This window comes from Ursus maritimus, unplaced genomic scaffold (genome assembly GCF_017311325.1).
Source record: "Ursus maritimus isolate PB19 unplaced genomic scaffold, ASM1731132v1 scaffold_11, whole genome shotgun sequence".
NCBI lineage: Eukaryota > Metazoa > Chordata > Mammalia > Carnivora > Ursidae > Ursus > Ursus maritimus.
Genome location: NW_024423453.1, coordinates 36,876,858 through 36,893,450, shown reverse-complemented (window position 1 = coordinate 36,893,450; position 16,593 = coordinate 36,876,858). Strand labels below are relative to the sequence as shown.

Genomic DNA, 16,593 nt, shown 5'->3' with positions numbered 1-16,593 from the left:
ATTTCGATGACTTCCTCAAGCAGAGCAAAGCTGAGTGGCAAAGTCAAGAAAAATCAAAAATAAAAACTAAGGACACACGGGTCTTCTGGGTGCAGCTGCTACCTCCGGCCGAATTACTGGGAATGCGGAACGCCTCCAAGAGGAACCGAAATGCCAATGTCAGCAGGGAACTTTTTTTAAACACTATAAAGCAAAAATCACATAAAAAGGAATACGAGTCACACTGAAGGATGTGAACTAGAGCTCAACCAGTGAGGATTCTTACAGCTTCTTTTCCACCCAGAGCTTCCAACCACTGCTTCCGTTCCTCTTCGGAGAACGCCTGCATGGTCAGAGCAGCGCCAGGCCTGGAAGACACCAGGAATGCAGCAGGTGAGCCCTTGGCTGGTAAAACAAACCTGCTTTTCCACTTTCCAATGTTTTACTGTGGGGAGGAAGTGGGGGTTGATTTTTCATTGGGACAAAAAACACATAACATACAATGTACCATCTTAACCACCTTTAACTGAAAAGTGCGGCTGTGTTGAGTATGTTCACATTATCAGGCAACCAATCCCCAGAACGCTTCATCTTGTAAATTAAAATTCTGTACCCGCGATTCATCCCCCCCTCCCCGTTCCCTTCCTGCCCAGCCCCAGACACCCTCCCCTCCTACCTTCTGTCTCTATGAATTGGATTACTCCTAGGTAACTCTTATAAGTGGAACCAGGTCATTTTTTTTTTTCTTTTTGTAACTTGCTTGTTTCACTTGTCATAATATCCTCCATTTTCGTCCATGTTGTACCATGTGTCAGAATTTTCTTTCTTTTTAAGGCTGAATAATATTCCATTGTGCATACGCACTGCATTTTGCTTATCCACTCGTTTGTCCATGGACACCTGGGTTGCTTCTACTGTTTGGCTACTCTAAACAATGCTGTTATTAACACAGGTGTACAAATGTCTCAACACCTGGCTTTCAATTCTTTGAGGGATCGAGCCAGAAGTGGAATTACTGCATAATAGGAAATAACACATTTGGTCTCTGACCCCATTTCCTGGCATAAAGTTCCTAATACCCTTGGAATCTCCAAAACAAATGTCATTTTATATACTAATGAAATAATAGGGCTGGTAGCTCCTGGACAGCCTCAGGATGGGCGCTAGTTGCCAGGGGAAATGTGAGACTAGGAGATTGGACCTCTCCGCCACACACACACCCCCACGCCCTTTCCAGGAGGAGAAGGGACTGGAGACTGAGTTCAATCGCCAATGGCCAATGAGTCAATGAATCATTCCTAAGCACTGAAGATTTTATAAAATACCCTAGGTATCAGGGAGCTTTCAGGTTGGTGAAAATGGAGGCATTCGGAGGGTAGCATGTCCAGAGAGGACATGGAGGCTCCAAGCCACTTCCCCTATACCTTGCCCTCTGTATCTCCTCACTGGCTATTCATTTATTTCAATTAAAATAGCCTTTGTCATAAATTGGTAACAGTAAGTAAATAGTGTCCCTGAGTTGTATAAGCTGTTCTAGCAAATTATCAAACCCAACGAGAAGATCATGGGAACCCCCAATTTGTAGCCAAAAGCACAGGTGACAACCTGAACTTGCGACTGGCGTCTGAGGTGGTGGGGGCAGTCTCTTGGGAGTCAGCCCTTAATCTGAAGTGTCTTCACTAACTTGAGGTAGTGCCAAAATCCGGTTAAATTGTAGAACACTAGGTCTCTGCAGATAATTGGAGACTTGCTGGTTATGGAAAAACCCACATATTTGGAGTACAGAAGTACTGTGTGAGCAGGGAGAAATAATTTTGCCACCCACTGGGTCAATGGTAATTCTATTTTTAATTTTTCCAGGAACTGCCACACCTTTTCCACAGGAGCTGCGTGCTGTGCATTCCCACCGACGGTGCACAAGGCTTCGATTTCTCCACAGCCGCACCAATACTTGTTATATTATTTTTTTTTTTAAGCAGCCATCTTAATGGGTGTGAGGTGCTCGTGATGACTAAATTTTTATTTATAAAAGAGATACATGCTTCTTGTTACCCAGGCACGGACAGAGTGTAAAACCAGAAAATCATTTTCATCCCATCCCAATTCTATGTTAAGAAGGCAAACTGTTCACCATTTGGTGTTTCCTTCATATTTTCTTAGAGCCCTGTGTTGGTTCTCTGGGCCAAATAATCTTTCTCAGTTCAGTTTATTCAGACACTTGGAGATTCAGCTAGAAAAACTCTTTATACCAGGAAGAAATAACTAGGTAGAAAAGCCATTAATGATGCCTCTTCACCCAGGGGCGGTTTCTCAAATGAAACAAATTTTGAATATTTGATTCAAATACTATAAATTAGTATTCGAAAAGAACTTTTCTGGCAAAGAATTAAAAGGCAAAACACAGAAAACTAGAAATGAAAGTAGATGGTTGAAACAAAGAGTAAATATTAATTCCTGTTGGATACGGAATATACTTTTTAAAGTTATCACTCCTGCGGTAGTATTTCAACTCATTTTTAACTAATGGATAATCTTTTTCAAGTAAAGCAAGCAGTAATAATCAACTATAATCCAATAATCACTGCAATTTTTCTAAAGTACCGTAAAGTAAAAAGTCCTCCAAAAGCAATGAGCCAAATGTGAGTAAGTAGTGCTCCCAACACTCACGCACACAGGCATTATGCTTTCTCCCCACGAGACCCTTATAAAGCACAAGAGAAGTTGTTGGCTTAAGGTTCACTACAAAGTAACTATGGCTACAATTGATAGGCTCTTGCCTACAACCGTTTTCTCCATACTGAAATTTGTAGAGGGTAAAAAAAAAAAAAAGAAAACGAAAAAGAAAATCACCAATAATCCCCACCCCTAAACAGCAAAATGACTCTTAACTGTCTACCCGACACTTTTTTGTCTCGTTTCCACTTTTCCATCACCTTGGCACCACACAGTACAGACCCAAGGTCCCACCTCCTCCCGCTCTACTACACACAGCATCTTTTTGGAGCAAGAATCAAGGCAAGATGCCCAGACAACCAGTCTGTTTCAAGAAGTTCCTTGACTGGGACGTGAAGATTTTGGCCCTTATTCTTAGTAACCCACACTGGGCTCAAGGGAGTTAATTAAAATTGTGAGGGAAAACTTCAGATGGCAGGAATGTTTTTCTTTACATTCTTTAAGTGATAAAATAATATTTACATATGGGGGTCTCACGTCTGCAAGAATGCTCCATTCTTGTCAAGAAGGAAAAATATCTAGACACCTCTCTAAAACATAGATGTATTCAAACATTTAGTATGTAATTAAATAACAAAAGTATAAAACGCAAAATAAGATGTGGTAGCAAATACATAATAGAAAGCTGACAGCTTTGGGGCACCTGGGGGGCTCAGTCGGTTAAGCATCTGCGGTCTGCTCAGGTCATGATCTCAGATAAAACGCAAAATAAGATGTGGTAGCAAATACATAATAGAAAGCTGACAGCTTTGGGGCACCTGGGGGGCTCAGTCGGTTAAGCATCATGACCTGATCTCAGGGCCCACGGATGGAGCCTCTCAGGGTCCTGGAATCAAGACCCACATCGGGCTCCCTGCTCTGTGCAGAGCCTGCTTTCCCCCTCCCTCTGCCTGCCACTCCCCTTGCTTGCGCTCTCTCTGTCAAATAAATAAATAAAATCTTAGAAAGGGAGGGAGGGAGGGAAGGAGGGGAAAATGAACACCAGAAATGGCAAAATGTGCATAGAAAATGGACCAAAGGCCAAACAAGTCAACTGCTATCACAGGAAGACAAACCAAGCTTACATTCAGTTCAATAAACACGGAGGGAGTGCTTACTATGCTTTAGATCCTATGCCAAGGGGCCGGGAATTATTTATTGAATACCATATCATGGGCTAGGCACTGAGCTAGGTATCCCACCCACAAAGGGCTTATTGTCTACCAAGAGAAAGAAGAAGGTAAAAAAAATACTACAAATAATCTATTAATTACAATTGTATGGAGTCCTACAAAAAGCCAGCTACCTAGGAGAAAAAGAGTGTGTAAAAACAACATCATAAGATGTATGCCCAAATACAAAAGCATTCAACTTCCGCTATGTTCAATTGTTGTCAAGAAGACTTGACTGTGGCTAATTTGGCTGCTAGTCTCAGAGGAAATTTCCACATTCAAGGTGCTATGGGGAGTTAAGAAAGAGAAAGATCCTACCTAGCCCTAAACATTAGGCTTCCTTGGGAAAGGGCCATTTAACCTAAGGCCTTAAGGATACATGGGCCATGTCAGGGCACCAGGGCCAGGGTTATCCCCTAAGCCAAGAAGGCACACGGAAGAAAAGGAGCACACCTTGGAGGAGCTGGACCAGCCTCATCCACCGTCCTCCCACCCAGTTGGAGAGGAACACAATGCAAAGCTACAGAAGCAGCCTGGGGGTCCGGTCGCAAAGGGCTCCTTGGCTGTGCAAAGGCTTTGATTTATCCTAAATGTCACTGAAGGTTTTTAGTAGGGGAATAACACAATTAAAGTTGTTCATGAACACGGCTGCTGGGTGGAAATGGACTGAAGACAGACAAGAAGGCTGCAGAGACCTGTTAGCAGAATAAGGGGATGCAACGGAAGGGCACAAATAAAGGAAAAAATGCAGGAACTTGGAAATAGGAGGTTGCTTCTCCATGCTACAGGCAACAACAGAAGATCAGCAGTGAAGGACAGGTCATTTACAATGTTCCATCAATAACTAGTAAAGGGATTCCATGAAAGCCAAAAACAATTGCAGCAAATAAGGACTTAATACTCTTACGCTCAAAAAATCAGACACCGAGCCTAATGAGATTTCTGTGCTTTCTAGTTCCCTTTTTTGTTTCCCCCTTAGGTTCTCCATGGATACGTGAGGGGAAATGATATTTACCACATGCAGATGGTTGGATATTCATATAGAGCGGCACATGGAGATGTTGGATAAGAGAAACAATGACTGGTTCTCGTAACTTGAAACACAAGAAAAAAGTGTTGAATGATGAAGAGTCTAAAGAATGATGAACTAGAATTACAGATAGCACAGTGCAGGGGGGGGGGGACAATTGTCAGGCTTCCGATGAAATAGCCAGAGTACTTCTGGATAAAACCTCAATGGGGCATAAAACCTGAAGTATTATTATATGCCTGTCTCCGAGCACAATGACTCAGACTTGAGCCACCTAGCCCTTTATGGAATACAGCAGAGAACAAATTAGCTTATTGAAACATGAGAGATTAAATAGAAATGTATCACCTACAAGGAAAGGATTCTATTTCTGTTTGCATTTTGACAAATAATAGCTTGGTAAATCAAAACAACTCCCCCTTTGAAAATTAATTCATCACAGTACACATTTTCAGAACATGTCACACTTGTAACATTACAGACAGGGATCGGTCACTAATATTACATAAAGCTGGGTTCCTATCCTATCACAGAGACGACAGAGATGGCTCACATTCATCCCCCATTTGCTCAGCCCCCACCTCTAAAACATTAGTACAGGAAAAGTTAAAAAAACACTGAATTAAGACACGTTTTAAATATTTTTAATTTCTCAAGTTTCTTTTTTTAATAATCAATTGTTAGGAAATCATTTTGCAAACATGAGACTTCAGGAAGCACTGGACACATTTTAAACTACAGTATTAACAGCATCACACTGTTAAACCAAACCATAAAATTCTTTAGTTTTTGAAACAAAGACATGTTTTACTCGTGAAACTGACTGCATATATAAAATGACATAGTGGATATATGGATAGCAAAGAACAGAAAATTTTATAGTGTGCTAGATTATTCACAGTTATATCGTCTTCATTCCATGGAGAAGCTATGGTAACATTAGTGACTCCATTGGAGCTGGAACTAGAATTGACAAAGTTCTAATTTTTCGTACTTGGAGCCCATACTGCTACCATGCACTATGTTCGTCCACGGAGGACACAACATTCTCTTCTTCAACTGAAAATTCATTTCAACCAAACTAACATCTGAGTACCTAATACGTGCCAGGCATTGTGCTAAGCTCTGAGTAATTTGCCATGCACAGTAAGCAAAACTAATTCTTAGCAAATACAAAGGCAACAGTATGAGCTTCATAAGGAAAAAACAGCCGGGGAAAAGAGAGCAAATGGCCCACGTAGTCTATCTTTCTTTCGTTAAAACCATAACTGTTGTCTGTAGAGCACAAGGTAAAGAATTGAAATCTGAAGGAAAATACTTAGGTTAAGCAAGTTTTTGTTCTTAAATCAGCAATTCATCTTTTTTCCTTCACTCCTTAAGAAATATGCACTATTATGCCCTATTAAGCACTCCCAAGGCCCACACATGAGAAGCGGTCTAGAGAGCTACTATCTGTATTCTACATTTGACCACGTATCTATTAATTCTCTTTCAACTGCATTTTTTATAGTTCAATCAAAGCGTGTGGAAGACACGTGTTTTCCTTATATCCTACACGATAGATCAATGAGCCTGTAAATTAAGAAAATATAAAAACCAGAAACATTCACGAGACATTTATGAGATGCCAATTAATGAGATATTGAAAACAGAGAAGTTAAGAGAAAAAACTAAGAAGCAGCTAACAAAACTTAGAATGGTTAACAATTAGGAATATGTTAATGTTTTTCTAAGAGGAATGTTGAAAAGGAAAAGGAAAAAAACCAAACAAGGATGTTGTCAGTCCAGCACTAAATTTTACTATGAGAAGGGGAAAGTGCCAAAGCCAAACCAAACACATTCTAAAGTTATAGAAACGTAGCTGTCATGATCAGTTTTTCACATAAGGATTCCTGGGGAAAAAAATTTAAATACAAACCTATGAATCTATGATCAGAAATGACCAAAGCAAGGTGCGTGATTTTATGAAGGGTAAAGACTTTAAAATAGCTTCTTTCTTCTGTCCACAAAAAAAAAAAATCTTTCAAATAGAGCAAGTAAGCAATGATATAGTCAGAAGTATGATTATTTCCTCTAATAAAAGTGAATTCAAACCATTAATCATTAGAGAACTGCTACTTCAGAACGCAGGATGTTGTGAGGAAACAGTTCTACCCTAACAACAACAGCATGGAGAACCTATGAAATCATAGTGTTTAAATAAAGATTGGAGAACTGAAGATGCAAAAACAAAACAAACCAAACAAAAAACCCCAATGAACTAAAATGCAGACAGCAACAAGCCCTTTCTTAAAGAGAAAACAAACACACATGTCCACACCGCTACTCTGATCCTTTGAGAAGGAGCAGGACAAAGAGGAAGACATGAGAGAGCAGGACAACAGTAGAACTGAAGTTTTAAAGGCAGAGTGTGGGTGGGTGTGATGGTTTCAAATCCCTACAAAACGGAGACCCAAGAGAGTCTGAACCCCATCCTCCAACTCCCTCCCATAGGACTTCACCAAGTGCTCAGGAGGAAAAGTGAGAGCAGGGCTGAGACCTCCACCCCCACCCCCTGAGGTGTGCGTGCTAAGTTTGAGGAGCAGAGCAGGAGAACCTCCAGAGGAGGTTCTGATGGTGTTCTCCAATCACATGGACCCTTGATAAATGGAATATAAATAACAACAATATAGATTCTCAGTTCAACTGCCAACTAAAGGGACAGCCCTACACATTAGCAGCCCCACGGAAGAAAGGGCATACCCTTTCCCAGGCATAAATATTACTTACTTTCTTTCCACTGCTCTCTTACAATATCTGGCTTTCAACCAAAAAATTATAAGGCATGCAAAGAAGAAAATGTAACCCAACATAAAGAGATAAAGCGGTTAGGAGAACCAGACTCAGAAACAGCCCAGATATTAGAGGAAGAAAAAAATCAGAACCTATGAACAACTATATGTATGTTAAAGGATCCAGTATAAAAAGTGGCCAACATGCATCAATTGATGGGAATTTCAGCAAAGAAATTAAAACTATTAAAAAGACACAAATGGAAATGCAAGAAATGGAAAATAAAAGAACAGTGATGAAGAATTCAGGAGGGCACCTTTCATATGCAAACCAACCAATCCGGAGTCTGCATCTGCAACCATCTCCTTTATCTAACTTTCACTCAGGGAGGCACCATTTGCTCTAAGTTACCCCAGGAAAACCACCCCTAGTGGAAAGAGCCCACCAGTATTATTCAAACTAGGCAATGCTAAATTGCTTCCCCTTCTCTGCCTTGCCTTTTCTGTGGAAACCCTAATAAAAATTGGCCTAGGATTTTCTCTCACTCCTTCCTTACTCCTGACCAAAACTGGCATTCCCCCATGTGGTCCTATGAGGCCTGGCCTGACCTCTTCTCTTGGAAATTCTAATTACTAAACGGTCTTCCTGTGCCATTAGTCTGTCCACGTCATCGCTCAGTCACTTCCATAAATTAAAATCCTGCAGGTACAACCAAAACAAATGCCAAATGGTCAGAGATAATATAACTGGAATCCCAGAAAATGAAGAAAGAGAAAATGGGGCAGAAGAAGAATTTGAAGAAATAATGACTTAGATTTTCTAAACCTGCTATGAAATATCAACCCACATATCCAAGAACTTCAATGAACCCAAAGCAAGATAAAACAAAGAAAGCCACACCTATGCACATCATTTAAAAAAAAAAAAAATTCTTAAGAGGAGCAAAAGAAAAAGATGACATACAGGGTAATAATAAGAAAAACGGATGACTTATCAAGATTAAAAAAAAAAAAGGGAGGCCTAAAGAAAATATAAAGATTTCTTTGAAGTGCTATGGGGGGGGGAGCTATTAATCTGGAAATCTACATCTATCAAAAATGAAGGCAAAATAAAGACATTTTCAGACAGATGAAACATGAAAGAATTCTTTCCAGCAGACTTGCATTACATGAGATGCTCAGATTAAATTAGCCTAAGGAATTTAAGGGAAATGGCATAAGACAGAAACTCAGTTCTGCAGGAAAAAATGAAGAAAATCAAAATGGATAAATATGATATTTAAAAAAAAAGACAAGAAAACCCATAAATAAAACATCAAATTTCTTTAAAAGATTACTAATTATTGATTTCATAAAGTAAAAATAGTAATGTATATTGGGTTCATAGTGTACATAGAATTAAAAATTTATATACATAACTAAAAATAGAAAATGGAATACTAAAACACTCAATTCACTAAAAAGAAAGCAAAGTACGAGCAGAAGAACAAAGAACAAATAAGACAAACAGAAAACAAAACCAAGGGGCGCCTAGGTGGCTCAACTGATTAAGTGTCTGACTTTTGATCTCAGCTCAGATCTTGATCCCAGATCTTTTGAGTTTAAGCCCGACGTTGGGCTCCGCACTGGTTGTGAGCATACTTTAAAACACACACACACACACACACACACACACACACACACAAAACACAGAAAAACCACAAGACGGTAGACTTAAACCCATACAAATCAGTAATTATATTATACATAAATTAACTGAAACCTTGACTAAAAAGCAAAGACTAAGTGGCTAGATTCTTTAAAATCAGGACTCAATAATATGCTATTTATAAAAAACAAAGTTTAAACATAAAGGCACACAGGTAAAAGGAAAAAGATAAAAAAATATATGCCAAGTAAACTCTGAGCATAAGTAAGTTAGTGTGGCTACATTATTATCAAACAAGGTAGATTTCAAAATAAAGATTATTTGCAGGAACAGACATTTCATAATGATAAAAGGGTCTTTTTTTTTTTTTTAAGAGAGAGAGAGAGGATGAGCCTGAAGGAGAGGCAGAGGGAGAAGCAGACTCCCCACTGAGTGGGAGCCCAACACGGGGCTCAATCCCAGGACCCTGGGATCATGACCTGAGCCTAGGGCAGACGCTTAACTGACTGAGCTACCCAGGTACCCCAATAAAAGAGTCATTTCATCAACAAAACCTAACAATCATAAAAACGCATACACACACACACACACACACAAATCTCAAATATTCAATACATGAAACAAAAATTGGCAAAATTAAAGGGGAATAGGCAATAGATTTTAACATCCTTAATTTAGTAACTTACAGAATATTAAAAATCAAAACAATATAGAGGAGTCAAGCAACGCTATCATTAACTCGATCAAATTGACATTTAGAGAACACTACACCCAACAACAGCAGAAAGCTCATTGTTCTCAAGTGCACATGGAATATTTACTAAATAGACCACATTTGGGGCAGTGAAACAAGTCTAATAAACTTACAAGTACTGATAAAATAGAGTATGTTCTCTGACCAAAAGAGTATGAAAGAAAAACAGAAAATAATAATTAAAAAAATAGAAAAATAATAATAGTACACATAGAAAAACCCCCAATCATTTGGAACTTCTAAAACGTATTTCCAAATAATACCTGGGTTAAAATTCAACACATGTCCTAATCACATATAAAAAAATAAAAATTTAAAAATTTTTAAAAAAAGATATTTGCAACTGAATTACAATGAAAACACTATACATAAAAATTTGTAGGATGAAAAAAATTGTAGATGCAAACTAAAGCAGTCCTTATAAGGAAAATTATATGTTTAAATGTCTATATTCAGGGGCACCTGGGTGGCTCAATTGGTTAAGTGTCCAACTCTTGGTTTCAGCTCTGGTCATAATCTCAGGGTTGTGAGATTGAGCCCCACATGGGGGCTCCTGATGAGCGGGAAGCCCGCCTAAGATTCTCTCTCTCCCTCTTCCTCTGCCCCTCCCCCCAGCATGCGCGCTTTCAAAAAAGAAGTCTACATTCAAAAGTAAAAAAAAAAAAAAAAAAAAAAAAAAAAAGTAAAATGGAGAATCAATACTTCTATCTTAAGTAATTAAAAAAAATTAAATCTAAAGTAAAATGAAATAATAAAAAATAAAAGCAGAAACCAATGAAATATAAAATGGACAATATCGGTTATCTGAAAAAAAAAAACCTAACAAAACTGATAAAGCTCTAGGCTAGACATCACAAAAAAAATGAAACAAAAATTCCCCAGGGATAATGAATGAAGTATCACTACAGATCCTACAGATATGAAGCAGTAAGAAATGGATATTATGAAGAAAGGTATGCTAAAAGAGACAACAGCTTAAAAGAAATAAATTCTTTGAAAACCCAATTTATGAAAACTAAAGAGAAAAATCTGAGTATCTCTTTACTCACTAAATTTTATCTTTAATTTTTAAATTGCCCACAAAGAAAATGCTGACCAAGAAGATGTCACAGGTGAGTTCTCTGAAACACTTAAGGGAAAAATAATACCAGTATTACACAGACATTTCTGAATAACAAAGGAGAATGGAAAACTTCCCAACTCTTTTCTGAAGCCACCATAACCCTAATATCAAAATCAGACAAAGACATAAGAAAAAAAAATAACACACAATTTCTCACATGAACATAATTTAAGTATCCTTAATCAAATATTAGCAAAATGAATAGAACAACAGATAAAGAGGTTAATACATCATGACCAGGTAAAGTTAACTCAGGAATGCAATGTTAGTTTAACTTAGAAAATTCAATGCAATTTAATGATCATTTTGATAACACTGTCAAAGTCAATATCTATTCATCATTAAAACTGGAAATAGACAAAAGCTTCCTAAACATTTCAAAGGCATCTACAAACAATCTTCAGCTAACATCATACTTTACAGTGAAATAATAAATGCTTTTCCCCTAAGATTGGGAATAAGGTAAGATTTCCAATATCGCCACTACTATTTAACATTTCATTAGACATCTTGGCACTGCAATAAGACAGGTAAAGAAATAAAAGACATACAGATTCAATCTGAAAGAAAGCTGTTTTTATTCACACATGATACCACTGTATCATAAGGAAATTTTAAGAATAAGTCAACTCAGCAATATCGTAGGACACAAAACCAAGTGCATTTCTATATATTAACAGTACATTGGAAAATGAAATGTAAAACATAACACCTTTAAAAATAACATTTAGAAACATAAAATACTTAGAGAAATTTAATGAAAGATGTCCATAAGCCCTATATTGAACCCTATAAAACATTACTGAAAAATTAAAGACTAAATAAATGGTAATTACTCAGGAAGTATTAAAACTCTATATTAATGATATTGAACTGTAGGCTTCTGTAGAAATAAACTGATCGTAAAATTTATGTGGAAATGTAAAGGATCTACAATAGCCAACCAATTCTGAAAAAGAACAGAGGAATCACATCTGGCTTCAAGACTTACTATACAGCTATAACAATAATGACGATGTAAAACCAGCAAAAGGACAAACAGATCAATGGAACAGAACAGGGAACCTAGAAATAGACCTACACACACAGTCAAATAATTTATGACAAATATGCCAAAACAGTTCAGTGGCAGGAAAGTCCTTTTCAATGAATGATGCTAGAAATACTAGATACCTACGTAAGAAAAAATAAATAACACGCCCTCTCTACACATCACATCATACACCCTCCCACCACCCCACTCCCCAAAATCTTCACAGGTCACAAACTAATTATAAAACTTTTATAAGAAAACATGGGAAAATATCTTCACAACACTGGGATAAAGATTTCTTAGAGCAAAGAGCTCTATCAATAAAATTTTTAAAAACTGATAAATTCAGGGGCGCCTGGGTGGCTCAGTCAGTTGAGTCTCTGACTCTCGGTTTCAGCTCAGGTCATGATCTCACAGTGGTGAGATCAAGCCCAGAGTCAGGCTCCACATTCAGCACCGAGTCTGCTTCAGATTCTCTCTCCCTCTCCCTCCCCATCAGTCCCTACCCCCACTCGTGGTGCGCTCTCTAAAATAAATAAAATCTTTAAAAATAATTGATAAATTCAACTTTATCAAATTTAGGATGCTCTTCTCATCAAAAAATACTGTGAAGAAAATAAGTAGGCAAGCCACAGATTAAATATTCACAACTAATATATCTGTTGCAGGATTTGTCTCCAGAATACTTAAAATGATTCCTACAATCCAATAACAAAAAGACCAACAAATTTTTTAAATGAGCAAAAGATTTGAACAGACACTTCACAATAGAAGAAATAGAAATGGCTGAAAAGCACATGAAAAATTATTCAACATCACTAACCATAATTAGCTAAAAAGAAAAAGACTGCCATAGTCAAAGGCTTGTAAGGGGGTAGAGCAGCTGGAACTCTCAGATATTGCTGGTAGGAGGATAAAACTACTCTAGAAAACTGTCAATTTCATAAAAAACCAAATATACATAAATATATATGTACACACACATCAGCAATCCCACCCCAAGGTAATTGTCCAAGAGAAATGAAAATGTGTCCACAAAAACCCTTCTACACAATTGTTCATTACAATTTTATTCACAGAAGCTAAGAAGTGCTCTATGATCCACATTCCAATGTCCTTCAGCATGCATTTCAGGAATAAATTCATATTAATATCAATTTAGATTTCCATTTAAATACTGGAACCAATATAAAACGTTTCTTTCAACAATTATCATACAATTTCACTCGTATTTTGAATTTAAGAAACAAAACAGAGTAGCATAGAGGAAGGGAAGGAAAAATAAAACAAGAAGAAATCAGAGAAGGAGAAAAACCGTAAGAGACTCTTAACCACAGGAAACAAACTGAGGGTTGCTGGAGGGGAGGTGGATGGAGGGATGGGGTAACTGAGTGAGGGGCATTAAGGAGAGAGCATGTGATGTAATGAGCACTGGGTGTTAAATGCAACTGATGAATCACCAAATTCTACCCCTGAAACTATTAATACACTATATGTTAATTGATTGAATTTAAATAAAATAAAATTTAAAAAATAAAATGTGTCTTTTAGTATGCAACTATCAACTACTATCTTTCAGGCAAAATCTTACAGACTGTGAAAAACACAGAAGTTTATATAAAAGAAATGCTATCTCTAATTCTACGTAATCCACTTTCTACCAGTTCTACCTAAATTCTTTTAAAATGACTTCCTTTCCTGTCTCTCTACACTGGAATCTAAGAATTCTTGAAGGATGCATCAGCCCTGACAGATCCCTCCCCTTTATTCATCCTCTGAACTATAACCAATTAAGCTGTTATATTTTTTTAATTGAAAGATACATCCCATAAATATATTCACGTAAGAAAACAGAACAATTGCATTCAATTCCACAAATGTGTTGGAGTTGTTGTCTTCTCAAACGCTTTCAAGCAGGGCTTTTCCCCCAGCCACACTAGGGATATACTGAACCAGATGACAGGTGGCTGGCAGAGGGCTGTCTCGGGCTGGTCATGCAGCATGAGGGCTGGCCTCCAGGCACTAGATGTTAGCAGTGACCATCACAATGTCTCCAGACACAATCCACTCACGGTTGAGAACGGGACTTAAAGGATTATCTCTATGTTTTCTCAAGACTTCCTAGGATTCCTTCTGCCTTGGGCAACCCTTCCTCTGAGTTTCCAAACAGTTACCCAATCTTCAAGATCCAATTTAACAATCAATTTTTCTAGCAAGCTTTCCCAGCCCACCCCACTTCTGTTGCTCCACAGATCTCAAGCACCTCAGACCTCAGAAAACACTCTTAGTCTGTGAGATCTCTCAAGGTCAGGCCTTTTAGTTTCTCGTTCTTGCATCCTTCGTGCCAAACAAAGTCAATGATTGTTTAGGTGCCTGAATGACATGCTCTATCAAATACTTAGAAATCCTACCACCGCTTATGTGCTACAGACACATTATTATTCAGCCCAACTGCATGGGCTTCTGGAAGCAACATGTTCTTAATTCACTTTTCAAGGGCCAGACAAGACGGTACCATGCACGTAACTGCTACATAAAGTCTGGTGTATACTTAATACTTAAGCAATTGCCTCCACCCACTGTCATCATGAAAACATAAATGAGTGAATTATAAAAGTAAGAAGTATCTTGCCATCCTTCAAGACTAATATACTAGGAATTGGGCAAAATCAAACCAAACAGAATATCTGAAATGTCAGATTAATGAGAGCAAAATGGGAAGCATTTTCTTTAAGCAGTGCCTGAATGTGATGTGTGGGAGAACCTCACACAATGGTAATTATTTATCAAGCAAATGTGTGGGGGTCACAGCACAATGAGGCATGTGATAAGCATGCGAAGAAAGCTAAAAGCACATTATATAACAAAATTGTTGGGGCAGGAGGAAGGAGATGGTGTTTCGTCCTTTAGAGAAGAAAGCTGCATCTTCTGACACGCTACAGCTTGCCAGGGAGAAACTAACCCACAAAACCCTCTTTTCCCACCTGAAATGAGTGACGTGATCATTTCACAGCCCATGCTATCTGGCTTGTGGCTGGCATGAAGTACTGAATGCTTATATCATTTTTAAAGCCTATTTTACTTATGGTCCTTATTTGCAGCTGTGTTTTTTTAAGCCTTATTGAAATAATTCACACTATCAAATTTACCTAGAATATACAATTCAACAGCTTTTAATATATTCAAAGAATTGTATAACTATCACCAAAATCAATTTTAGAACATTTTCATCACCTCCCCAAAATACTCCATACCCATTAGCAGTTAGCGTCCATTTCCCTCAAAACTCCCAGTCTTAGACAGCCACTAATCTACTCTCTGCCTGTAACGATCTGCCCGTCCTGGATGTTTCATATAAATATAATCATGCCATATGTAGTCTCTTGTGACTCACTTATTTCCCTAAGCATGTGGTCTCCAAGGTTCATCCACAGCATAGCACATGTTAGTTCTTCATTTCTTTATATTGCCAAATCATCTTTCATTGTATGAATATAGCACATTTTATCTACCCATTCATCAGCTGATAGACATTTCAGTTGTTTCTACATTTTGGCTATTATGAATTACACTGTGATGGACACACACATGCAAGACTTTTTATGCAGACATTCGTTTTCACTTCTCTTGCATGTATAATTAGAAGAAGAATTTCTGGATCACATGATAAAAAAAAGTTAAGCATAAAGTTAAGATTTTATTTTTAAGTAATCTCTACACCCAATATGGGGCTCAAACTCACAACCCTGAGATCAAGAGGCGCATACTCCACTGACTGAGCCAGCCAGGCACCCCTGTGCTTAACTTTTTGAAGAACTACCAAACTGCTTCCCAAAACAGCTATACCCTTTTAAATGTCTACCATCAGTGTATGAGAAAGTTCCAATTTCTCCACATCCTCACCAATACTAGTTATTTTCTGATTTTTTAATTATAGCCATCCTAGTGGGTGTAAAGTGGTATCTCATTCTGTTTTTTTAAATATATATTTCTTTTATTTATTTTTTAAGTAGGCTCCATGCCCAACATGGGGCTTGAACCCATGACCCCGAGATCAGGAGTCACATCCTCTACCAAGTGAACCAGACAGGCACCCTTCATTGCAGTTTTGATTTCCCCAATGGCTAACACTGTTAAGCATCTTTTCTTTTCTTTTTTTGTTTTTTAAGATTTATTTATTCGACACACAGAGAAAGAAAGCACAAGCAGGCGGAGCAGAAAAGGGAGAAGCAGGCTCCCCGCTGAGCAGGGAGCCCGATGCAGGGCTCGATCTCAGAACCCTGGGATCATGACCAGAGCCGACACTTAACCAACTGAGCCACACAGGCGCCCTTAAGCATCTCTTCATGTATTTATCAGCCACGTGTATAA

General features: G+C 38.0%; 1 protein-coding gene across 2 annotated transcripts in view; it reads right to left on the bottom strand.

The window, feature by feature from the left end:
* The window catches only part of ARHGAP10 (Rho GTPase activating protein 10), a 308,238-nt gene that overhangs the window by 156,824 nt on the left and 134,821 nt on the right, over nucleotides 1-16,593 (bottom strand). For both annotated transcript variants that reach the window (XM_008685462.2, XM_008685463.2), the window contains exon 11: nucleotides 266-347. In XM_008685462.2, coding sequence (XP_008683684.1) covers nucleotides 266-347 — 82 coding nt within the window. The remainder of the gene's footprint in view (nucleotides 1-265; nucleotides 348-16,593) is intronic.